Genomic DNA, 26,468 nt, shown 5'->3' on the forward strand with positions numbered 1-26,468 from the left:
TTGGGTTCCAGAAGAACAAAGTTACCAGCTGATTGGGCCGCGGAAGAGACGGGTGATGCCCCCTGCTGGTCGTGATCCGTCAGCCAGTGTGGAGTCTGATCTCTGCTCCACCTTCAAGGTAAGAGACCCGATCTGGGCGGTTCATGGAAGTATTGCTGGTGCTGTCCAAGTCAGCGGCCATAGCTGGCCATTGCCTGGCGTAGGCTGTTGGGGTCTGCGGGGTCCTTTCTGGTCGGGCTATTGCTCCGTGACGCTGCTCACCATACCTGACGTTGTGATACTGCTACCTTTCTAGCGGCAATCTTTCCTGGTGTTGTGGACACCACTAGTGATTTTTGGTTGATCTACTTTGTATTCCACACTCCTCTCTGTTTTATCCGCCCTCCGGCGTGATCTTGTGTTTTCTTGTTTTTGCCCACCATGTACACCTTTTTTGTAGTCGTGGCCTTTTGTTGAGTAAGCTTTTTGTTGGTTGGTTAAAATTGAGTTGCATGCATCCCTGTCGTGGTTCTCCTGCCGTCTTGCATTTGGGTCCTCCAACTCAACCGTGACATTTTCCAGATTTTATTATTATTATTATTATTATTGTTTTGATTTTGAATATCGGGAGTGCCTAATGTTTTAGCTGGTTAGTGTGTACTTTATATCTTGAACCAAGCAATGTGTTACACAGTAGATGAGTCTTATATGTCACCAACTGGCAATAAATATTTTGATTGATAAAAATGTCATGTCAATTGCAGAACTCAACTTAAGGAACCGGTCTTGACCTCATATGCGCCAAAGAATATGATATATGCTATGTTTTCTTAAAGGTTATGGCTGTTGTTATCCTTGTTTCTCACTCAGTAGACTGTATAGCACACTCTTAAAAATAGATCCACGACCTGGGTTTGTTTTGATCCAACTTTCTAGATTTATTTTTGTTATTTTAGGTTTATCACTTTAAAAACATTTAGGTAAAAATAAATAGCCCAAATTTGGTCAAAAGTGACTAAGCCAGCTTTATGGGTTATTTATTTTACACAAGTTCGGTCACGCATAAAAACAACCTGCCAAAAATTCACTTCTTTATTTTTGTTATTTTAAAGTGAACACTAACAGTTTGGTTAAATAACAAATTAGGCCAAAAAGAGGCCAAAAGTCCACAAATCAAAAAAAAAAAAGGTGGGGGGCTGAAATACCGGTAAACAAAATTGAGTCAAAGAGTGGCAGACCATAAATAAATAAATAAATTACCCCAAAAAATTGGGTTATATTGTGGGTTATTGACTTGCCCCATCTTTTTGGTTTATTTATTGGATTATTTATTTAAGACAAAACGTTGGGTCAGTCCATTTTGGACCCCATTTGCGTTTTTATCAACCCAATTGCTTTTAGCGTGCACTGCTACTGTTTTGTTCTGCATTTTGTGTTAGCCTGATTGGCTGCTTGGCTATGAAAGTCTAGATGTGGTTTGCTCGTATTGGATTGAAGTTGATGAAATGATCATTCTGTCTGTGGAAGCTGCTAATTTCTCCTTTCTAGTTCCTGGTTGTAAAACGGCCACAAGAGGGCAGCCGATACCATCTCAAGTACCGATATCTTGGAATAAGGCCGGTGATCAGCCCGATATTGATTCCTGGTGTCGGTACTCTCCCATCCTTACTCAAATATAATTACAAGGCGCACACGCTGCATTCCACTGTCTGATCTAACAGTTGGACTATAGATGACTGTAAAGTACACAAGCCGCAAAATCATGTTCCGATAAGATCTGCTGAAATGAAACGCTTAACGATTTGAATGACATTGGTTCTTGAAGATTTTTTTTTTTTAACTTTAAGCGCCTTTACAAACACACACTCTCTTCCGATGGACGACTATGAATTCAGTGTGACGTATGAAAAGACTCACACAAAAACAACAGAGAGAACCCTTCAAATCATGTAATGTGCTTTCCCCTTTAGACGCAGCAACAGACACGTTACATTCAGCATGAATTGTTGCCCCCCCCTCGCACTTTCTCTTCATCGCAAGACAGTAAAATAGAAGTTATGCAGGCAAAGTTTACATTTCATAGGTTGGATCGAGTAGTTCATGTACACTGGACACTGCAACACTCAGTCGGACTGCACACGGTCACAAAGTAACGGAGGGCGGTTCCGTCGTGATTCCAAAAATGAACCGCTTTGAAGCCTTGCTGCCAAACACAAATCGGACTATATACACTTGAATTGTGTGCCAACCTAAGCGAGTCATCGTAACACTCTCCACCCAAGAGTCCCGATTGGTGTTTTTTTTTTTTTTCATGGGAAATGACAAAAGGAACACAACCCTCACTCTACATAGAAGTCATAGAAAACTAAAGGAAAAGGCATGGAAACAAAAGTATTAAATGCTCAGAAACCAAAACAGAATTTCCCAGAGAGATGATAAAGAAGCTATCAAAGGCTTCCATGTAAAAAAAAGAAAAACAGCATACATTTGCTAAATCTCACCCCTGGAGCAAGACTTTTTACATTTGACCTCTCGGCTAATTGTCAACATCTCATTTTCAAGCTTTTAGATCTTTGAAATGCGTCTTTCAAGGCTACTGCAAATCTACATACGCTGATAAAAGCCATGCCGTATTTGACAACCTGTTCGGGCTTTTTCTCTCTTAAAGGGACATGCGCACAGTTGAGGAACAGATGCGGCAAAAAAGACGCTGCCAAGAGACCAGCAGGCTTGGAAAATGTACTTTAGATGGTTACCGCCTGCCTTTGACCCCAATAAAATAATGCGTGAAAATCCAAAGACTCCAATCTTTCCGCTACTTTTTGAAACGCATTCATTTTCATTAAGGGCAGTAATTCTCCGCCAAACTTCGTAAAGTAAACTCTCATGTTCTTAGTGCATTTTTTTTTTGTACCTCTGAGTAATCTGCCTATTTCTAAAAGCATGTGATGTAATCTTTTTTTTTTTTTTTTTTTTTTTTAAACCTCACAAGTGATCCACTGTGCCCAACTTGGTAAAGCAGAACCCTTGCCCGACCAGTCGCATGCACACTATTTGAACTAACCTCGGCCCCCAATTGATGCTTCTTCTGCTGCTGGACACACAGTTCAGACAGTAAAGATGCAGCTGGAAGGAGGCCGCAGATTCCCACGCGCAGCGAACGCACCACCGACTCATAGTCAGGTTGCATTTAAGCACAGACGCGTCGTCTTCTCTTTTTTCTTTTTCAAAGTCCATATTTGCTTTTTGCAGCCTCTCGCTTTGACCTCCTCTACTGTAGACATAATTTTCCAGTCAGTGAGTATTAATACGACCTGTTTTTGTTCTGTTTAACAACTGTAAGATTTTTTTTTCCCCATACATGATATAATGTACTGCGCACAATGTTTTATGCGCTCATTCCGGAAGCATAATGTTGCTGAGGACATGCAAGTTATACGGCAGAGAAAAAGCAAAGTCTTTTTTGTCTTCTTGGTCCTTCTTCTTGCTTTTGCTCGGACGGGAGGAGGTTCAAGCGCGAGATTCCTTCTTTGAGTGAGGCTTGTTTCCCAGCACGGCGTCCATCTCCGTTACGGTTTGGGGGGTCATTTGGGATAAAATCTGCAAAGCAGGTCAAGGAATCAAATGATGGCTCCATAGTAACCAAAGTACAACGATGGAGTGAATTTAGAGGAAAATTAATGACAAATTTTCATTCACTGAGTATAAAAAGCAGAAGTGGGCAAAGTATAATGTTTAATTCTTTAATCTGGTCCACTAAACATTTACATTTTCAAGAGTCCTGTAATATTTGTTGTGTAAATGTACTTATTTTCTCCTGTAGAATTTGTTCATCAAAATGTATTGTTCATTTTTTTTAAAATATTGTTTTAATTTCTCTACTTAAAGCGAACGGTGGCGAGTGTTTGCAAAGGTAGCGAGTGTTGATTTATCATCAAGGGTTCGTTCAAGTTCTCAACTTTTGCTCAATTTTGAACACGTTCAAAACCTTTTTTTTGCGACAAGAAAAAACATTAAGACAATAGGTAGACGTTTAGCAAATATTGCTAAAGAAATCAACATTTGCTACCATTACAAACTTTATATTTTCTTCATATTACATTAATTTATTTGCTACAAGAAAAACCATTAACTGTTGGAAAACAATTAGCGAACATTGCGACCTTGAACGAACCCTGATGAGAAATCAGGGGGTCATCGTAGCTTGTAGTATTTTGTATACGCTAAACTACTAGCGTAGGCAACGTTTGTAAATCTAAATCTATCTGACGGGCGTGCAGAAAGAAGCGCCTTTACCCGCAGTGCGCCCAAGTTCTCCAGTAGCTGGTCTGTGTTTGAGACGCCCAGAAGCACTGAGCTAACTCCTTCGCTGCGAAGACACCACGCTGAGGAGGAAAAACAGTTAAAGTGATCTGCAGGAGAATAACTTGTGATATATGCTTATATTGTTTAATGGCCAAAATGTCTTAAAAAACAAACAAACTCTGAGCCGTGCTATTCATTAGACCACCATTTTTTTTCTAAACCCTTCATAAAAACAGATTAGAATAGCTCTTTAACCCTGGAGAACCCACAGGGTCAAATTTGGCCCCTATAAATTCTGCTACTCAAATAACAAAGACCTTTATTTTATTTTATTTTTTTACAAATTTAACTTCAAAAGTCCAGAGTGCCACTTCTGACCCCTGCATGGGGCCATCTAGTGGAGGAATATTGCACTTGCATGTGCCAGAGTTGTGGTGACAAGATGGCTAAAATGCAACAAATAAAACAAAAAATTTATATTGTTCAATGTAGCGGTGTATTTGATTGATTATTTTCTTAAATTCTAAATAGTTTACTGACAGTATTTGTTATTCGGATTTTTCGAAATGATACCCCCAAATCCCAAAGGGTCAAATTTCACCCTAATCCTAAATTAGGGAATAAATTGGAAAAAAAAACCATGTATTTTGGTGTTCAGTGAATTTATAGCAGTCATTTAATGTATAATTCATAATTTTCCAAAGAAGAAAAGGGTTCTTGGGTTCTCCAGGGTTAAAAGAAAGAAACAAAAGCAGATCTCTGCAGTATTGTTTGGGGCGGTACCGATGGCCAACTGTGCGGCGGTGCATCCCAGCCTGTCTGCCAGTAGGTGGAGCTCCTTGATTTTAGCAAGCTGCCTTCGCCCCTCCTCACTGTTCACTCGCTCCCTCAGCCATTGGTAGCCCTTCATCCGCAGCCAAATAAAGAAGCAAAAAAGTGTTTAAAAAAAAGAAAAGAAAGATTTCTCACTAAAAAAAATAAATAAATAAAAAAACACCCCACTGATTGGGTGGGGAATTACACTGAGGGGAATCCCACAGGAATGCCGGTTAAATCAAACTGACCTTCATTGCTGCTCTGGAGCACTCTGGTACTCCATCGCTGTACTTTCCAGTGATTAATCCACACGCCAAAGGTGACCAGGTCATTGCTCCAACACCTGAAAGAGACAAATGACGTTTGTCTTGGCCAATTAAAGCCAAGACGATCAAGCGGAATATAAATGTTGCATGAATTGATACCGATCTTGTGGTAGAGCTCAGGGAGCTGCACTTCCACTTTATCCCTCTGGAAGTAGTGATACTCTGCCTGCTCGCACACGGGTGGGATCAAGTTGAACTGGCGGGCCACCGAGTAGGCTTCCTAATGCGGGAAAGAGTTGACGCTTGCTCATCTGCATTCATGAAGCCAACGCAGGACAATAACAAGCAATGATTGAAGGTCACCATGATTTCCATGGCGCTCCAACGCGAGGTGCCCCAGTACATGGCCATGCCTTGGTTTATAACGAACGTCATGGCCCGCACAATCTCTGAGGAGGGAGAGCAGTTTAGACTGTCGAATGGAAAATCTGATTCCACTTTAATGTCACGCGCGATCTGAAGCACGTTACCTTCCATCGGACTGTTGACGTCATTCCTGTTGGCAAAAACAATGTCCACGTAATCCAGCTGGAGTCTTGATAAGGATCCTCTTAAACCTGCCGTTGGTGACAGACAATATTATTATAAAATATTGCATACAATGTGATGATGCAGTATTATGTGAAATATTACGATACGAAACAGTATGATACGATACCATACGCTGAATAATACATGACAAAACCAGACTAACTCACCCAGTTCTATATGATCATACGATATTTTAAAAAAACAAAAAAGATTGAATTTTGATATAATGACCTCACATCATAGTGTAAATATTTCAACCCTTTTTTTTTTTTTTTTTTGGACAGCTCAGTATTGTTCATTCGGTAATCTTACTGATTCGACATGTCATCATCATCATTGCTCTCTCTCTCTCTTTTTCTTTTTTTTGTATGTGTATGAGTGTGCTAATTAATTCACCTGAAACCTATTAAAAATCCCATACCGTTCACCTAAACCGAATACTTCAGAATCCAGCTAGAGTCGTGAAGTTGTCAGGAGACCCGAGGAAGGATCAAAGACAAGAAAGAAAAGGGAAATCTAGCACAGACCAACACCTACTAACCACCAGGTTACCAACCAGAATCTTTCACCAACCCCAGAAACATCTATATTCCAACAAATTAGGGAGACCTCAAGAGACCAAAGGAAAGACTAAAGAAAGGAAGGAAGGGTTGATGAAGCAGAGTGAGATCCACAGACGATAATATAAATACTAAATATTTCGACTCTCTAATGCACTGGCCAACTTTTTTTTTTTTTTTCAAATGCCATACATAATTTTGCGGTTTCTGAGTAATTTTGGGCTACTATATATATATATATTTTTTACATTTAATTGCTAGATAATGCGCTTTGACAGTTTACAAAATTTACATGAATCACTACTAAAAGCAGTGTTTATGCTGTGACGTCACCTGTTTTTTGCATTTTACTGCTAATATTTACCGATTACAGTCTGTCACAATATTGCATCAAAAATGTCATTACTTGCCTATTATTAGCATAAAAAAAATGGAATATCTAAAAAATAAATAAATACAGCCAATTCATAACAACCTTTAGAAAGTGAGTCAGATCTGAATCGGCAAAGTTTATGGAACAATACCATATAATATCAATTTCCACTACAACTACAAAACTTAACATGCAGTATTAACTAGGGGTGTGTGTGAACCGATACCACGTATCGGTGTTGGTGCTGATACCAGCCTTATTTTAAGGTATCGGGACTCGTAAAAGTGCTATGTTTGGATATACAGTATAGGTCATTGTTGAAAATAATCTGTCATAAAAAAAAAATGGGGGTGGGGGGGTATCAAAAGTACCAGTGGTATCGGTGACTCCTATTGACATCCTTCTCTATTACTGAACATTGTCTTATTAGCATCCTAGCATGCTTTGGTTCAATTGTTTGTAGATGATTATTTTGTTGCACATCTCAGGAGGACACGCGTGTCTTACGGCAATTTGCGTGGCAGTTATTTAAAAGCAACACATGACAAATGTCAGACTCATACAACGCTTGAGGAAAAGTCTTATCTGACATTTCAAATCAGTCGTACGACTCAGAAAAGATAAGTAAAAAAGAAAAAAAGTTTTGAGCCAGAAACTATTTGAACAATGCCGCACGGGTAGGTCGGCAACAAATCTGTTTTTAGAAGGGATACGTCGATTTAAAGCCCATCTGTTATGTATTCTTGTCAAAGGTCATGGTTCATCCTGCGTGCGTGTGCGTGTGTGTGTCATCATTTTTGTCCACATTTTAGTGACAGGCCTGAAGCCGACTAAAAGCCCAAGTCCGATCGCCGTCCCAAATGTTAAAAGCTGCCCAAACTTGACCTGTTACGTAACCCCCTCAAATCAAAAGGCTCATGACAATGACGCCCGTTCAAATCCTTTTTTAATTGGAAGGCCCGAGGCCACGTCACGCAGTACGCGCTAAACAAACAAAAGTAGCCTTCTTTAGGATTATGTTGCGCGGGAAGAGCCGATTAGCCGGCTGGAAAAACAATGATCCCGAGTTGGATTTTCCATGGGGGCGTCGTCATATTCTTTTGTCCCCTCGGCTGACCTTGAGTCGCTAATTCGCACCAGATAGCAAAAAAAAAAAAAAGCCGTAGGATGACGCTTTACCTTCAATGATGTGCTTTCTGGAGAGGCCTCTCTCTGTTTCCGCTCTGTGAAATGACAAAAAGTACATTCTGATGATATGGATTTGAACACAACAAAAAAGGGGAACATCATCTTGATTTGAAAATAATAGGAATATTGTACTGAAAAAATACGTACTGGCCTCCCCAGTAGATCTTTGTCGTAATGACAAAACTTGAGCGTCTATAAGAAAATAAGAATTATCGATTATTTGTATCATTGACATACATCAATCATAATCAATATGATATCATAATCAAAATGGAGCACTTCCTGTTTGGTTTAACATATGGCTGCAAATCTGTATTATACTGCCCCTAGTGGCCAAGACGTGCACTCACAGAATGAATGAATTAGTGTGATTAATAAGTAGTAGATAGTAAGTGACCTCCATCCTTTCTTCTTGATGATGTTTCCCAACGTGATCTCTGCTCTGTGGAGAGACACATTAAGGCTATTTAATGTCATAATGATCATTCTTATTTCTATCATAGCCTGTATATAAACAGAGACTAGGTCATATATGAAGTCTGACCTTCCAGAAGCATAAACCTCTGCGGTATCAAATAGGTTCACTCCGTTCTCATAAGCTAAGGTCATCAGGTTCTCTGCCATCTGAGGGAAGAAAATAGAGGTTGAGTCTGAGAGGAATGTGATGGATGTGTAGCAAACGTGAGCACATGACAAAACAATAAAAAAATATATATATACATATTTTTTGTAGAGGGAATAAAAAAAAAGGTGCTTGTGAGTAAGGTCGCACCTCGTCAGATATTTGTGATCCAAATGTCACCCACGTGCCTGGATGAGAGGAGAGTTTTCAATACGTGTTGCATTTGAGGTCATGGGAGAAAAATTGTAATATATTTCATACTTGGGAACTCACCTAAACCAAGGCAGGAAACACGAAGGCCGGACTTTCCGAGGTTTCTGTGAGGAGGCAGAGAAGACACAAGGTCAAAAAAAATAAGTTACTTTAAGCACAAACATCCTATTTTTGGTCACTTTAAAAAAAAAAAAAAAAAAAAAAGAAAAAAAAAACATTTTTTTAGGAAATGTGTCGTCACAGTGAAGCAGAGTTGACATTGAACAAATTCCTTGAGGGTTATATATTGATTTATTTTCATTAAACTTCCACATCACGGCTTTACTCTCATTGAAAGACTTGAAAGTGATTTAAGAAATGTATTTTTCATTTCAGTATCATATTGCACATATTAATATACGCTAGATAATAGCTCCAGTACAATAGGCATCATGAAAAAAAAAAAAGCCATCATGATGCCTGATTTTTATTTATTTTTTACATTATCTCATTCACTGCCATAAATTCATTTTTTTTTTAATTATTTAAAAAATTAGGGGCGACAGGCAATCAATTTTTATTTTATTTTAATTAATCGTATGACTTCACTAGTTGACTCATAATTAATCGCAAATTTTATATCTGTTTTAGATGTACAATGAAAAAAAATTCTAGGTTTTCATACTCTTGTTAACAAAAAAAAGAGTAACTAATAGTAATTAGCTAAAATTAATTTTCGACGTTTATAGCCGTCGATGGCAGCAAATTAATAAAAATAGAAGCAAAGATTATTATTATTATTTTTATTTTTATTTATTTTTAATTATTTTTTTTTTATTATTATTTTTTTTCCAGGAGAGCTCAGTATTGTTCATTCGATTTGACATCATCATTGCTCTCCTAAAAAAAAAATTAAAAAAAGAGATTATTAAAAATTTGGGGCATCAGGTGATTAAAAGTTTAATCATAATTAATCGCATGACTTCACTAGTTAACTCACGATTAATCACACATTTGACATCTGTTCTAAAAATTCTAGCTTTTCATACTCTTGTTAAAACACAAAAAAGTTTAACTAATAGAAATAGTTCAAATTAATTTTTGACGTTTTTAGCCGTCAATGGCAGTGAATGAGTTAAGTTTCTATTGTAGTTTGCAATCTTGTAGAATCATCTGATTCTGATATTTTAGTAACCTACTCTACATGATACGAAACAACAAGATACAAGGTGATATGATATCTGGTACAAAATGGAAAAAAATAAATGATGTGTCAAACTCTAGGCCTGGGGGCCAGTTCCGGCCTACCGCGTCACTTTATGTGGCCCGCTGTAGAAAATGCTTCTTGCTAGATTTGTGGCAACAGATATTGTAATAGCATTTTTTTTCTTCTGCAGTACTTATACGACAATTTGTTGTAACTAGTGGTGGTGTACGATATTGAATTAGCTCTATATAGCATTTCAAAAAAACAAATATAAATCTGATCGCATCTTTATTACTACAACTACTGCCATGAATGATACAGCAAAAAATGGTCATATGATATAATAGGATCGGAAAATGACACCACAAATCCATCTTCCCAAATGAATGAAAAACAAATCACGTTATAGCGAACATGTGAACGCTTTCTCTCACCGCGCTGCTCGCTGCCAATTGGCCTGTGGTTAAAACGTGTCTAATAGTCGCGAGAGCAATTGACCTTCTGCCGTTCGTATGTTAACAGCTCACAGTCGTGGTCCGCTTCAGCGAAATAGCTGCGGGGGGAAAAGCGGCCTCAGATGGAGTCCCGGGCAAAAGCCCAGAGCCTCGGGTCTCAGCGCTAAATGGCCCAAAATGTACCAGCAGGAGCTGAGGAGAGCTTTATTACCCAACATGCCACATTAGATTACGCAGACGGCTGAGTTTTGAAGGGCGAAAAAGAGCTGCTTTGGTGACCACGGGAGCGAGTACGGATAAAATGGCTTGATGCTCCTCTTGCATGCGCGCTCTCCGAAATCCTAATCAGAGGCAAGTGAAAGGGTGGGAGAGGAGCATCAGAACTGCAGTGCTACTAGCTGCTCGCTGTCTTTTCATTGCCAGACCCCCCCCAGTCCCAGTCCCAACCCTTTACTCTGCCTGTCTGCCTGCCTGTGTCCGCCACAAATAACCAAATGCGGGAAGACAGTCTGTCAGAGCATTTAGATTCAGCCCAGCGAGCCCTGCTTTTATTTTCTCTGCTCTATTTTTAATGCCTGACCCTTGAGCTATTTTTAGATTTCTGTACATGTAAGCGATTGTGTCCCGCTGTGTGTGGGTGTGTGCGCGAGCGTGCATACACGCGCGGGTGTGTATGTGGCGTGTGGGTGTGAAATGCTCATTGTTTCGACTCTTGTCAAAATAGCACACTTGGGCAGGGTCAGGATTGCTTTGCTGCAGGGAGGAGGATGCAAGAAAAGGCAAGTGGGCTCGAATAAAGACGATTCCTGGGATGCGAGGCCGACTCTCCATCACGGCTTCCCACCAATGACAGCGTGACTCCTCTGAGACCAGCAACACACTCACTTTGAACACTGGCAATATCGTCTATGAGGCACATGGGACTTCTTCTAAAGCTTTTCTCCGATCACATGTCTGAACTGTTTTCATATGCTTTGGCCTTTAATGACTGGATGGATAGTCAGCTGGCTAGCTAGCTAGCTAGCCAGATAGATAGATAGATAGACAGTAGAGCTGTAAAAATGAATCGATTAATCGTAAGTAATCAATTATCAAATTAATCCACAACTATTTAATAATCAAGTAATCGTTTGGAGCAATTTTTTTATTTATTTAAAATTTTCCAAATCCTCTGATTTCAGCATATCAACAGTAATTGTAGACTGGTTATCTTCTGTGTTTAACCTAAATAAGACATTTGCAAACATCTGCTTTTACTTTGGAAAACAATGACTGGACTTGTAACATAATACAACATCAATCCACCGTTTTTTTTTTTAATCACTACACCAATACAAAGTGTAAAATAAACACCAATCACTGGTTAATAAATAGTTATCAGAGGGAATTTTTTTTCTTCTTAAATACACTTTGATGCAAAATTAAAAATTAATCAGATTAATCGTTTGAATAACTGACAGATTAATCGATTCTTAAAATATTCGATAGTGACAGCATTAATCGATAGCCATCTAGCTAGCCAGATAGATAGCCAGCTAGCTACAGCTACTGGCCTTAACACTAAATTAATCATATTTGTTTCATGAAATTGTAATAGTGATCTGTTGTCTTTACTTGGCATTATTTTGTATGAGCCTCAACGTAGTTGCTGGCCATGTAACTTCAAACTATCAGCAATTGGACTGTTTGTTTAACCAATCAGATTTCAAACTCATCCTGATTGGTTGTGCAGAGCTCAACCTTGCTGCAGCCAACTTTGACTAGCTAAACACATCGGTAGCTAACACACAATCTGTTTACCCGTGAGTTGAGTATGATGTATTTTTGTTAAAACTGAGAATGATTTGTCATGACATAAAGACATACATGACATACTTTCAATCGGCATCCTGACGTTATATGGATTATGTCAGTGTTTCTCTTCCATCTGCACCCCCCCCCCCCCTCCCCGCACCGGGCCCAACTCCGCGGCTCTCTGCAGTGCTGCAGTCTGCTTATTTACTATCTGTGAGCGCGGAGGGGCACACATTGCTCACTCTTGGCTTTCGCTGACAACCTTCCCCTCACTTTCCTCTGACGCACGCGCGCACTCCAAGAGGAAAGTCCGCAGACATGCCGTGTTTCATTTGACGGAGGCAAAACCACATCCATAACGTGATGCGCGAGCACGAGCGCGCCCTTTTTCCGTTCACGCCCTCTCCGTTCACGCTTGATGGCGATGGAGCCGGAACACGCGCACACACATCTGCATTTGGCTCTGCATGAATGCACTCGTGAGCAGTGCACGCAGATGCCGCTGTGGCTTTGCATGCTTTTTTTTTTCTTTTCTTGTATCATCATTTCTGTCTGGCAATCAATCACAAAGCCCAGACAAGGTGATCGGACGGGACTCGGTTGTTGCGATACATTATTAATGGCGCAGGGCAGCAAGACGCACAGGTGCTCTGTCATGGTGTAGTCAGCATTTTAACCTGTGCTGACACCTCCACCTCCAGTTGGCTCGTACCCGCAGCGGCGGCAGCGAGACAATAACACGCAGATGGCTGCGAGCACTTGATGGATATTTTTGCTCCCCTGCAGTTGTCTTAGAAGGCACACACTCATGCTGAGCAGGCGCTTCTCCACGGGGAAGCACACGTTAGATATTAATAACACTCACGTCAATGTGTGTGAGGGTGAGGGTGTGTGTGTGCGCGCGCGCACGCTTGAATGTGCACTTTTCCCAAGCAAATTGGCGGCAAGATGGTGGACTGTCCGCATGTTTTTTAATGATGCCTTCGGGGCTTGAACGGAATCTATAGAGCGTCTGAAAAGTCTGTAGTAAAGTGTAAAGTCATATTAGAATATATATCAGTGTATCTTATTTTTTTTATTTACTTTTAAAAGGGAGCGTTTGTAAAGATTGAGCTCACAAAGAACTTCCGTGTTACGACGAATGTGCCGTCGCATTCACAGTTTCTATTTGTGTCTTTTATTCGTGGCTCGTATAAATAATGCAGCGCCGTTAGAGGCAGAACTAATTTTCCCCAATACGGAAGTTTCCGCACCGTCACTTAAGATGGATGCGCTTGCATAAACTGTTTAGCAAAAAGCAGAGATTCCCGAGCGCTTTGGCAAAGTTACGTCGATTTAACCCGTGGGCAGTATTTTATTTTGAAATGGCTTGGTCAGAACCAACAAAAAGCCCCAAAATGGTCACAATAACGCATAGGGGTTAAATGTCACTTGCTGTGGCAATAACTTGCTGAAAGGAAGAGTAGTTGATTAATAAGTACATTTTTACTTGAATTAGTATTTTTCTTATATCTAAGATACTTGCAAAGTGAGGGTTAAGCCTTTTCGGTAAACTGCAGTATGTGATTACTAGCTATTATTAATAAACCAAGCTAAACAATAAAATCTAATAAAAAGTACGTCTGTCCTAATTAAAAAAAATAAAATAACTGCACGTGCTGCGAGAGAATTAAATGGGGGAAAAACTACTCTGTCTCTCTCATACAGCTTTATTAGTGGTCATGACCCTCCTATTAAAATGCACGTAATGAAGTGGAGCAGCTCCAGTTGATATTAAAGTAGTGAACCACTTTATGATGGCTGGACGGGTCCCAGGAGACGGTCATGGACAAAGGCACACGTTTTCCGACGGCAGGAATTAATGATGGTTTTTATTCACTAGAATGAGATTAAAAGTGGTTTAAATACTCTGTAATGTGAATTCAGTGATTTTGTTTCTATGAAGATCATACACGTTTGAAGATAATTGTTGAAAATGTGAGTACACATTTTTGACTGGCGGGTGTGTTCGAATATGTTCCAAAATACTCGCAAGTACGTTCGAATGTAGTCAATCAAGCACTGTAGGCATAATATTAAATCATTAAAGTTATGAATAAACAATGTTTATTTCATTTTTTTGAACATTTTGGTATAATGTGAGCCGAATGCTTAAAAACGTGTTGTTGTTTTTTCACTTGTGGATGCCAAGTAATACCCCGTGGTAGGGGTGTGAATTCAACCCTAGAACCTGGCGATTCGATTCATATCACGATTCGATTCAATGCCAATTAATCCCGATACGAATCTATAAATTGATTATTGCGATTTTTTTTTTTTTTTTTTTTTTTACTCAAATGTAGAAAATACTAATCAGTCAACTTGTACATGCACATTGTAATATTTGTATGAAATCATATTTATTTATCTGAAAATTCAGGTTGCCGTCTGTTTTATGTTTGAACAGCACTGAAATAAAATATTAAGGATTAATGTTTCATTAATATAACCCTAAGTAAGACGTTTTGTTGAATATTCCCATAAAAAATGTATGTTTAAAAATCGATTCGGCCGCATATCGGATAGATTCGAGAATTGCGCGGTTATATCGCGATATATTGCCGAATCGATTTTTTCTAACAAACCTTCCCCGTGGCATTATGGGAAAATATGCTATGTTTATAGCATTTAGCCTACAAGTACGTTTGAACGTACTCGCGAGTATGTTCGAACGTATTTGTGAGTCTGTGAGCATTCTTAGGAGTATGTTCGAACCTGCTTAAATATGTTTACTCTAGTGGCACTTCCACGCTTGCTTGGTTTTTCTCCATGTCAATTTTCCTGCTATTTTATGCTTGTCTAAAATGAGGAAGTGACGCATGAGTCGCCCCTCCCGCGCAACATAAGCACTTGAACACTTCCACGTGCAGTTCGCTGGTTTAGAGCGCCTCATTGTCAGCAGAGAAAGGTGGAGGAGTGAGAACGGAAGAAATACATTTCAAAAGACCAACTTGCCAGCATGTGGACTGAGGCTTTAGGCTATCTAGGCTTTAGAGCGCCTCGTTGTGACATTGTGGAAAAGCCCTGCAATGACATATGTGCAATATTTTCCTCCAAGGTTTTTTTTTTTTTTCAACAGCCCTAACATCCATAGCGTGTGAGAAAGTAGAGAACCTGTAGATTTTTCATGATTTAGAAGCCTCATTTTCTATGCGTTTTATAAATTTAGCAGCATTGTCAACTCTTCTCTGCAGTGTGTCACATCTCAACGACATATTTCTTTCGACTTTATAGGGACTTTGAAAGGTGTATTTTGGTCCAGATTCCTCCTAATAATGATTTGAAGAATATGGGAAGGTCAGTGCCACCTGCCAACTTGCTCTACTGTATGTCTGGACAATGAGCGATGAAGCGGAATATTTGAATGACGGCTCACTTTGCCTGGCTGGCCGCCTCATAAATACCATATATCTCATAGGCTCGGACGGCTCAAGGAATTGAACATGATTGAATGCGGTTGTCCACATGTTTGGACCCATTAGGGTGTCAGATGATGCATTTTTGTATGATGGAAAGCATCGGAGCTGAGCGACTCACTGTCACAGCAACAAGCTGTAAAAAAAAAAAAAAAAAAAAAATCAACCTCACACTGGAAGGCCCGAGCCGAGATTCAAACACAGAACCTTAGATGTTTGAGACAGGAGTGATCACCACTAGACCACGTGTTACAAAAAGCGTTCTAAAAATGTCCTTTAACGACGGAGTCCGTATCCCTGGTAGCGCTCTGCCCAGAAGCACGGGGGGGAAATTGGGGGTTGTTTGACAGATGCAGATTGTTTCATAGCCATTGGTGATTGATATATTGAACTTGGAATCTGCCTAGCAACAACAGTGATGTGAAGAGAGTCAAGAATTGGAGCAACATTTTCAGCCAGTCATTTAAAAATCTAATGTGAAGATATGTATATGTATATGTGTATATATATATATGAGAGTAATTTACTGCAATTAATGTGTCTTTGTTCTATGGCAGTGACTTATAGTGAAAAGTAGAACAACAAATGCTTTTTCAGTAGCAGAAGCTAACGTGTATATTCAATTTTTGTGACTTTGTTTGTTGGTGGATCCGTGAGAAATTTTTTTCTTGACAGCTAAAACAGATTAATTTCATTTCCATTCATTTTAATTGGGAAAGATGATTTGAGATACAAGCATAGCCACTGAACAATTTAAACTCAAATCTCAAAGTTGTTGTTGATAACGAAAACGAACAAAATAACTAAAATTGAAAACACATTTTCATGATCAAAATAAAGTTTGGGATGGTCGATACCACTGTTTTTCGAACCGATATCAGTACGAGTACTGAGCCAGTAGTACTTTTTGATGCATAAAATTTCTTTGACAAAACAATGACGTATAATTTAAAAAAATATTCTTACAAAGGTAATGAAATTAACAATTTCTTGTAATTTCGAATTTCTAGTTCCGGATTATAAAACGACCACAAGGCTATACTGGTATCGGCCCAATACCGATACATGGTATCGGTACTCGCCCATCCCTAATTGTTATAATATAAAATATCTTTTGTTTTTCAATTAATTAATTTGTTAGTATTATTGTTTAGCCATACAGAAGAAGGAAGATTGAAACCGTTATGTGTAGCATATGCAAATATATAACGAAAACTAATACTAAAACTAGTAAGAACCAAACTAAAACAAAGCTGATCTCAAAGCGCCACTTTATGCGACTCGGACCAGTAACGTTTGGGCAATACCGGTTGAATAACAAACTGAAGCGGTCTGATGAGCGTAACGAAGGTCATCGGGCCACCAAATGAGGGGGAAAGAATGCGCAAAACAAACAAGGTTGTTGAGTTCGGATGATTTGTTCACGTGCTGCCGAGGGTTGAGGCGTTTAAAAATGCACATTTGAAGTGCACTCCGAGAGAGCAGCAGACTCAACGTCGGTGCACTCGCATCGCAATGCTAATTGCTGCTAATGCACTGCTCAGTCGAACCACAGCGAACGTATCGAGTGCTCGGGATCACTTCGGAGCTCGGAAAACATGCTAATTGGAACGCAATGTTGACTTTGAGAAGTCGGTTGGACCTCTCATACGCACTATGGAGCAAATCTGTGGAAACATTATTAGAAGCCTTTCTGTTTCTGTTTTTTTTTTTTTTTTTTTTTAACATATTCCAGTCCTGGAAACAAAAGTAGAATACACAATGGAGCATTGTGGCCAAAAACGATGAAGACGGATTCCACTTGTCCTGCAGCTCAGTGGACTTATAATGTCCAGTTGTGGCTGTGCTGGAAATAATTCTGACCTCCTTCCCTGCTTGTTGTTTCTTCTTCATTACACACACAAAAAAAGAGGGCCTGGTTTCCATGGAAACGACTAATCGGCTAATGAGTGTAGCTCAAGAGGTCCTGTGTCATCACGCTAGGTGGCGCCGCGCTTCATTCACGCCACAACGCCGCTGGTGCTCTTTGGCGGAACGGTGGCCCGCTCCGAGCCTTTCCTGCGCATTTCGTGCTCGAGTGGACTGACCCAGTCACGTCGCAACCGTTCATTTCTCCATCACAACAATAATTTATGAATATTACATGCACATGTACGTAAACTGTGCATCAGCGACGCACTGACTTCATATCTTGATTTATTTCTTCATGTGAGAGAGCCAGAGCTATTTTGAGTCACATTTTCCAAGGTCATAATGGGATGTGAGCGACTGGCTAAAAGATAGCTTATTTGGGCTAATCTTAGCAGGCTTACAACTTTACAGCTCTAAGGATCCGTGTTACTAAAAGATTTTGGAATGAACTTGTCATAAAAATGTGCTCGTAAAGTATTGAACTGTGTGTTTTGTGTAATGTCAATTAGTGGAGAAAGTGTGCTACACTGCAACCAGTAGAAAGCTAACATGTTTGAGCTAGCATACCTGACAAAGCTATGTGATGTTACGGAGTGTAGATTTCACATACTGCTGGACAATTGTCCCTTTTATAAGGAAAATATGTCTCTTGTACAATAGTTTCTGTTTCATCATACATTAATTTCTTGTCAGTTTCTTGTGTAAGTTGACCAAAGCAGCCTAGCTGGCCTGACTTGCAAAACATTAGCTTGTGAGCCAATGAATGATAGTGGCCCTTTAATGTTGCCTAGCAACAAATGACTAACATAGCAACTGCCATTTTGCATTTCGTTTTGACGTGTGTGTGTGTGTTTTTTATTAAGTTAGTTTTAATACATTTTTAGAGCATGTTTGTTAGTTTCTTTTCTTTTTCTTATAGTTTTTGTTTGTTCTATATGGAGTATTTGTTGAGTGAAAAGATGATTTTTTTTCAAGACTAAGAGCATTTCCGTACAATTAGTTTTAGTCTGATAAACTTAAAATGTAGTTTCAGTTAGTTTTTGTATTTTTTTTAAGCAACTGTGTTTATTTTATTTACAAAAATGTTTTTTTAATTTTAGTTTGAATTATTTTGTAAATTTTTGGGATTTTATTTTGGGGGGGGGGGATCTTTTGTTTTTACATGGGATTTTCAATACCATTTTTTTCAGACCTATACCCACTTGAGTAGACACCGATTCCAATACCAAATACGGATACCACTGGTACCTTTGATACAAAAAAACAATGAGATTATTTTTTAGAAAGACCTATATATCCCGGTGTAGCTTGTCCTCCTTAAATTTGCATGAAATGAATGGCGATACCTTGAAATCAGGCCGGGTATCGACCTGATACCAACACCTGGTATCGGTGCTCGCGCATCCATTTTTACAAATGTAACGTTCAATGGGAAAAAGTTTTTTTACCCAACCATTTCAAAATACATTTTAGAGCTGTAATTGCAAGACGTGACATTTTTACTTGCGGTTATCATGCCGTCAGAATCTGATTAATCAACAAACTCAACTGAATTCCAGCAGGAGCTGATAGCGTGTAGTAGGTGTCACCGTTGCTGAGTGCTACTCGGGTTAATGAGGCGGCCGGTTGGGATTAGCAAACATGAGCGAACAGCAGGAACAACAGGTGCCATCTGCAAGGTGCGACTTGGTGTCGCATCTGTATCGCTCACGTCTGCGAGAGCTACAGTAGCTGAGCTTTGATTACGGTTACTATGCTATAAAAATGCACAGCACGGACTGCGGCCAGCGTAGGCCTGATAAGCAGCAGCAGCACTTGCGGTGTTTGTGATCAACTAAAGCCAATGCCGGGGGCGTTGCCATGGGCAACTGGAGGTGGCCACATGCCGGATCGACGACTGCACCGGCGATTCGTGCCACTTTCTCGAGAATAGCCGAGCGGCAAGACTAATCCAAGAAGTGTGCGCATTGCCTGACTGCGTTTCATTGTGTGTTTCGCTCGCCTTTTAAAACCTCATAAATGAAAAGCAGAAGAAACTGAAGGAAGGATGGAAGCGGTTCAATCAACTTGATTAGTGAGCAAAACGATCATGAGAACCCCTTCCTACTTATTGGATCGGACTGTGACGCAGCGAACAGATGAAGCGTCGCACACAAACGGGATTATTTTTGTACTATTCCCTTGCTAAACCTCAACAAGCTCAAATCCAAAAAGAAGATGATGTTGCTGTGTTTTCATACATTATGACTCAGACCTGATGTTGTGTGCTGCTTTTTTTTTTTCTCTCTCTCTCTCTCTGGCCACACAAAAATCTTTTTAAAGCCTCCAAGATAGGCGCCGGTCATTTTTGGAAACATAATTTCTTTGAGGCGAACAGTAACAGTAAACTGTGGTGAAAAACTGCTTGCTTGTGGATTAAATAAACGTGCTTATGTCCAGCAGGGGCTTAAAGCTTTTTTTTTTTATATATATATATTTAAATACTGTATAACACAAATGCTGCGGTGGCTGAGCTAAATGCACATGTAGACAACCTGCACAATATGTTCCACGGTGTTTGTTGGTGACCTCAATGTCACCTTCTAGCATAGCTCCTGCATAAAGATGAAGGAAAACGATCATTTTTTACACAATCTGTCCACCTTCTTGAATGTCTTGAATTTGAATGAGAGTTCATATTTTATTTTTCAAGTAAAAAGGCAAAGTAAAAATAAATAAATAAAAGTAGATCAAATTTTTGAATAATAATTAATATTTTATTTTTCAATTTAAGAAGTAAATTAAAACAAAAAAGTAAATAGAAATTAGAACATTAATTAATATTTTATTTTTCAATAAAAGTGAAGTAAAAAAATAAAGGTAGATCAAATTTTTGAATAAGAATTAATATTTTATTTTTCAATTTAAGTAAATTAAAAAATAAACATAAATAAAAATTGGAATACGAATTAATATTTTATTCAATTTAAAAATAGAAAAAAGTAAAAGTAAATAAATTTGAATAAGAATTTAAATTTTTATTTTTCAATTTAAAGGTAAATTAAAAAATAAACGTAAATAAAAATTGGAATAAGAATTCATATTTTATTTTTCAATAAAAAAGTAAAGTTAAAAAAGCAAACAAATTGAATAATAATTATTTTATTTGTCAATAAAAAAGTAAAGTTAAAAAAAACAAAAATTGAATAATAATATTTTATTTGTCAATAAAAAAGTAAAGTAAAAAAAGTAAAAGTAAATAAAAAATTTGAATAAGAATTAATATTTTATTTTTCCATTAAAAAAAGAGTTCAGTGAAAAGCACATAGGAAACTGGTGGGGTTCAGTACCTCCGACAAGGTTAAGAAGCACTGGTTTCGTATATTGTCGAGTTCTGATTGTAAATTTTCAGTATTTACCCAAAGTTCCTGCTGTGTGCGGTCAACGCAGAACGGCCGAGTGTGACGGCAAGATGCCAACTAAAGCTGCTGTTGTTGCCAATTTTCAGCAATTGAGGAGCAACTCATTGAGTTGTCTGTTTGCGTAACGTGTCCTCCACGTCATTCGAGAAATGACGAGGAGAAAAGCTGGCAAAAAAAACGAGCAAATAGATTTAAGAGTGTACACAGGACAGTCCCTACGAAAAACAACCTTAAAAATATCACAAGTGCTTCATGAAGCTTCATTTGTCCATCACTACGTACCATCCTTAAAATGGATCGTACCACATGTATCGAAACACTTATTGGAGAGATGCAAACGTTTTTTTGACATCTGCAGCTGGAATTGACTTGGCCATTGTAGTTTAATGTGTGTGTGTCAGCGTCTACATTCATATTGTAATGTTTGTCCCATTCAATTAACAATTGAAAGTGCATTGGTGACTGTGGCTCTCCTTGCCCACATGCGAGAGGGTATTACAGTACCTTAATTGTTAAAAAAAAAAAAATCACTTCACTGGAGGTAGATTGCAACGCTGTTGTGTCTCGATCCAACCAATATGAAGAGGAGCCGATTGACGGCTCGTATCTGGGCTCACTTACTGTAAATATATGTTGCCATTGCTCAATTTATTAGATCATCTAGAGGTCAAATGGCACATGCCGATCAAACCCAAAGTGTTTTCAGCCATCCTCTCCTTCACCTGTAGCACACTCACCTGTACTTCATACTCGTGTGGCGCCCGATGGCCTCCTTCATGTGCGCATGACCCTGAGGGGTGTGTCGTGACCCGGGGCCCTCCCTGGTCTTGACCGACCCTTGGGACGCGTAGTTGCCATTGCGCTCTTGTCCGCTCCCTCCTCCTCCTCCGCCCGCTCCTCCGCCGCTCCCACCTCCTCCGCCGCCTCCACCGCCGCCACCTCCTCCTACTCCTCCGCTGCTACCTCCCGGGGGCGGAGCAGTGCGAAGGCCACAAAGTCGGTCCTCGCTGCGACTCTTGAGGTTGTGCTCGGTGCAGGCGAAGGACACCTGCATCCTGACCCTGGTTTCCGGGGGTCGACTTTGGGAGTGGGACCTTTCACTTGACAAATGTCCAAATGATTCAGTAGCGCTCGTTCGTTGCTGCTCCACCTGAAAGGGTCCAGGTTAAAGATTTTGTCTGCGAGTGGCAGGGGGAGGGGGCGCAGGCAAGAGTCCAGCTTCTAGCATGACACATGCAGAGCTGCCGTCTGCTACGTCTCCTGTCTGCTGATGCAAACCTGGCAGAAGGCTTTTTGACTTTTCATAAGATGCATCAGGACTGCAGTCCACTTAAAAACAACAACAACACACACACAATGATGCTTGCTTGCAGATTTAGGTGGGGGGGTTCTTTAGGGAGACCCCCAAACATGAAGACAGGCTCCCGGGGCTTGTGTCTCCTCTTCAGCTGAGGTGCGTCGCTCCCGCCTTGAGCCGGAGATCTCGCCGGCGTGCCGCAGCAATGACACACACATCCTCACACTTGGCGTCGAAATACAGCATTTTCCTCCCGTATTTTTTTGTCGCAAGGTGTGAAAAGATGGGAAAATTCAAAGCATCATCGTCACGCGTGCAGCGTCGCGCGCCGTCAGTTTGATGCGAGGGGGCGTAAAAAAAAGGAGATGGTCGAAAAAAGCGGCATCAAATCCCATAAATGTATTTTGTTGGATTTACCTTCTTCAGTGTGCGGAGTGGCGAACATGCCGGCAGCGGCTGTGCAAGCCGTGCGCGACTCTCCCAATTCTTCGTCTCGCTCAGAATGTCAAAACGGAACATTGAACATTGTGGACCGCAAATCGCCGCAAAAGCTCAACGTAAGCATCATCACCTCATCATTATTTTTAAATGGATTTAGTTGTTGTTGCTCTTCTTGCTTTTTTCCAGAAGCTCCCCAAAATGTTCACGGCACACCGCGCAACCTCTCTCTCTTTCTCTCCCACGTCGCTCCCCCCTCCCTCCCTCCCTCCCTCTCTTTCGCTCTCTCCCATTCATCACACGGGTGAACAAATTTCCTCACATCATGTGTGTGCTGCTTATGCAATGTTGCCTCGTGGCTCAATTGGAAATAAATGACAGCCATAATGATTCGCGCACATTTATAGACCTGTGTGAAGGCATGTCTGCAGCATCTCATCCACCACACCCATTCATTCATTTGAATGAGAAGCCATCACAATTCTACTGCAACATCTGTACCATCACCGCTCGTGAGTCCAGATGCCACATCATCACATAAAAAAAATTATGAGTCACGTTGATGCTGTACAGTATGTGTTCACAGTATGCGCGCAACAACAATAAAAAAAAAAAAAATTCCCCGACTGCGAATAAAATTGCACACATTCATCATTTTCTGCCAGTTTGCTTATATGTCAAATGGAAGCTCGCCTTGGAGCCTTCTGCAGTCCCACAGCAGATTGTATGGCAGCTGAGTAGAACTTTTGTTGAGCTGGTAACTTTCCACTAGAATGAAAAACACTCTGCGTAGTGTTTTCTTGTAACAAAAAAGAAATACCGATAAAAAAACTTAAGGAGGAAAGTTGTTGATATTTTTCCAAATATATAGTCAAGCAGGTCCCAGCTAAAGCTACTATATCTCTTTTATGGAAATATTTCAACCATATTCTACCGCTATTGCCATATGTGCATTATAGTTAATAGCAAATTGATACAAGTGCATATCTGCACGGCAGGGAACGGGGCAAGATAATGCTGCCCCCTAGCGACTGCCTTTGATATTAGTTTTAGTGCATTTTCTCTCGCTTTAGATCATGAGGAACTTAAATGCTGGAGTTTGAAGCAGAAAAAAAAATACCAACTGTACAACCCCCCCCCCCCCCCCCACACACACACACAAATAGACCAACCTGCCACTTGATCCAACTACTTGAGTCAATTTGACCCAACTTCCACAATTGTTTGGACAAAAGAACCCAGAAATTTGGGTTATTTAGACCCAAAACAATTAAAAGTTAGGTCAAATTGGCCACTATATGTAGCGGGTCTGTCTAATTGTTGACCAAAATTGGGTTATTTGTGACCAAACAATTTTAAGGGTGCCAAATAAGGCCTTGTGTAAGCGCAACTAAGCCATGTCTGCCATCTAGTGGTGAATAGTGAAATTACAACTTCAAATTACAGTCCATCCCTGCATACTTGCAGTTTGGCAGCTTCGGATTCACTTATTCACAGATTTATTATTATTATTATTATTATTATTATATTTAAGATTTTTGTTATTTTACATCTGTTTTCATTTCTTCCTTGTTTTATGTATATAAATGTTTATCAGCATTTTAAAAGAGTTTTTAGGTTTGTAAAATCAAAAAGAACATTTTTTTTTCTTACACAAAGGATCCCATCCCTTTGCTTTTTTTAACTTTCTTAAATGATCAAATATGGTTCCTCAATTAAATACAGCAATGAATATTTTTTTATATAGTACAATAGTTAGATCTCATAATATTGAGCAGGCTATGAGTGGTCGTTACCTGAGCCCTGAGCAAGTGTGATGTAATTTTTAGGTAAATAAAAAATGGCAAAATGGCCGCCCTCGGAGATGTTTAAAGACGGGTGGATTTTGCTGCTTTATTCATATCCCAGAAACGCAATTTGAATCAGAATACCGTGTTTAGACTAGAACATACTTTCGGAAAGAAATTTCTTTGAGGTGACTTTCCCTTTAAATGCAAAACATGCATACCATTTCAATAAATACATCATATAATGCGTTCATTTCATAAATCCGTGGTGTATGTATTAATATCAAAAAGTCTCCTTGTTCCAAAATTGTGTCCGATTTATTTGTGTCGACAACCCCCCCCCCCCCCCACATCCCAGAATAGCTTCACTGAGCCCTTTTAAGTGAGATGTAAGCGAGCCAGTGAGACAAACAACCGCCTGTCAAAACATGCGTCACTGACCCCCGTATGACTAAACCCAAATACCAAACCCCACCCCCATCCCTGGTGACGCTGACCCTGTCAAGCATGAGACCATCTCGGGAAAGGGGGGGGGGGCATGATCTAATAGAAGCCATCTTCAATAACGTCAAGAATGAAATGAAATGAAATACCTCCCCGAAGGTGTCAATCAAAACTTCTGTGAGTTATTTTTAAAAACAGCTCTTTTAGTTCTCATGCAGGTGTACCTAAAGTTGTGGCCAGGAAGTGTATCAAAAATATATATCCTTGTAACTAGTAATGGAGTAATTAGTACTAATAGTAACTATAAATTCCATATTTGTCTTTGTATAGCTTATAATATGAAATTGAAAGAATAAAAGACTAAAACCATTCTGACTAAATTCTGCAGTGCAAATAGCAGCGAGGTGCAGTGTAGCGGTTGTTCTCACCTGTACGACATGGCCGAGCGCTCCGCCTCACAGTCGGCCAGCGACAGGCCACATTCTCTCAGGTAGAGCTCCAGTCGCCGCCGCTCCACCAGCCTGTGCGCCGCCTCCAGAATCTGAGAGGCCAGGGCCTCGGACTCGCTCTTCGGATCCGCGCCGGTCTTGCCGCCGCTCCGGGCTCCTCCGGCCTTGGCGGCGATGCTCCCCGAAGAGGACGACGCTTTGGGCTTCTTGCTGATGCCATAGAGGTCCTCCACCGAGTACTTCCCTCCCTTGCCTCCTCCGGTGCCCCCGCGGCTGGCGAACATCGTTATCCCGACTCCAAAAAAGCTGGAACGAATCAGTCTTTAGCGCAATTGTGTCAGCGACGTTAAGCAAAAGCAGCTTGTGAGTTTGAGACACAACAAGGCGGTGCGATCTTGATGAAGATTGGCGAAGACCGGACGATGTCGGGCATCAAAATGTTTGCAAAGGAGCACTTAACAGGCCGTGCAAAAACATCAAAAAAAGTGCTGGATTGCTCCTAAAATAAAACAAAGAGCACACCTGTCAGCGTCAAACAATGGCTGGCTGGCGATGATGCGAGGTGCCTCCTTTGAATCAAAAATGGATCGGAATAAAAGCAATCCGCATCTTTCTCTCTTGATCTCCCTAAAGGAGGGACGCTGGGGGGATTTGTGCTCAAGCCCCCACCAGCTTACATGTGTTCAGATTACCAGACAGATGAAGTAGCTCTGCTCTTGCGGCCGTCATGTAATCTGGAAGAGGCGAGGCTGATGCAGATCAACGCTCTGACCTTCACCTTAGGAGACAAGTTTGCGAAAAGCAGGACACTTAATGAGCGGACGTGCACGTCAGCCAAAATGCATCAAGACCGTGGATTTAAAAGAGGATCGTTTGGTGTTAAAAGTCGGATAAAGCCGCAGAATGAGGCAGACTCGTTGGATGGCGCTTCACAGTGC

General features: G+C 40.2%; 1 protein-coding gene across 4 annotated transcripts; it reads right to left on the reverse strand.

Annotated features, from left to right (window-relative positions):
* Positions 1-1,912: 1,912 nt before the first annotated feature.
* LOC144036365 (voltage-gated potassium channel subunit beta-2) lies at positions 1,913-26,124 on the reverse strand. 4 transcript variants are annotated; one of them, XM_077546950.1, is made up of 14 exons: positions 25,510-26,123; positions 8,974-9,017; positions 8,851-8,888; positions 8,623-8,702; positions 8,476-8,520; positions 8,226-8,270; positions 8,070-8,113; positions 5,897-5,983; positions 5,730-5,815; positions 5,526-5,646; positions 5,349-5,443; positions 5,068-5,188; positions 4,276-4,364; positions 1,913-3,579 (listed from the first exon to the last, which is right to left on the reverse strand). In XM_077546950.1, exons 1-14 carry the CDS (start codon positions 25,812-25,814, stop codon positions 3,490-3,492), a joined length of 1,290 nt encoding a protein of 429 aa, XP_077403076.1. In that variant the 5' UTR covers positions 25,815-26,123; the 3' UTR covers positions 1,913-3,489. The 4 variants fall into 4 exon arrangements, with proteins under 4 accessions (XP_077403076.1, XP_077403075.1, XP_077403073.1 ...); XM_077546949.1 differs by lacking the exon at positions 25,510-26,123 and adding an exon at positions 21,853-23,094; XM_077546947.1 differs by having other exon boundaries at positions 5,730-5,983; positions 25,510-26,124.
* Positions 26,125-26,468: the final 344 nt, after the last annotated feature.

Source organism: Vanacampus margaritifer, chromosome 16 (assembly GCF_051991255.1).
Source record: "Vanacampus margaritifer isolate UIUO_Vmar chromosome 16, RoL_Vmar_1.0, whole genome shotgun sequence".
NCBI classification, from domain to species: domain Eukaryota; kingdom Metazoa; phylum Chordata; class Actinopteri; order Syngnathiformes; family Syngnathidae; genus Vanacampus; species Vanacampus margaritifer.

Excerpts from the sequence above, each read along its gene's own strand:
- LOC144036365 (XM_077546946.1), bottom strand. The coding sequence starts at position 22,169 with ATGCAGGTGTCCTTCGCCTGCACCGAGCACAACCTCAAGAGTCGCAGC. Across the intron at positions 8,703-8,850 it reads GATCACAAATATCTGACGAG|ATGGCAGAGAACCTGATGAC; the intron begins GTGCGACCTTAC and ends TTCTTCCCTCAG. Across the intron at positions 8,521-8,622 it reads GAGGTTTATGCTTCTGGAAG|AGCAGAGATCACGTTGGGAA; the intron begins GTCAGACTTCAT and ends GTCTCTCCACAG.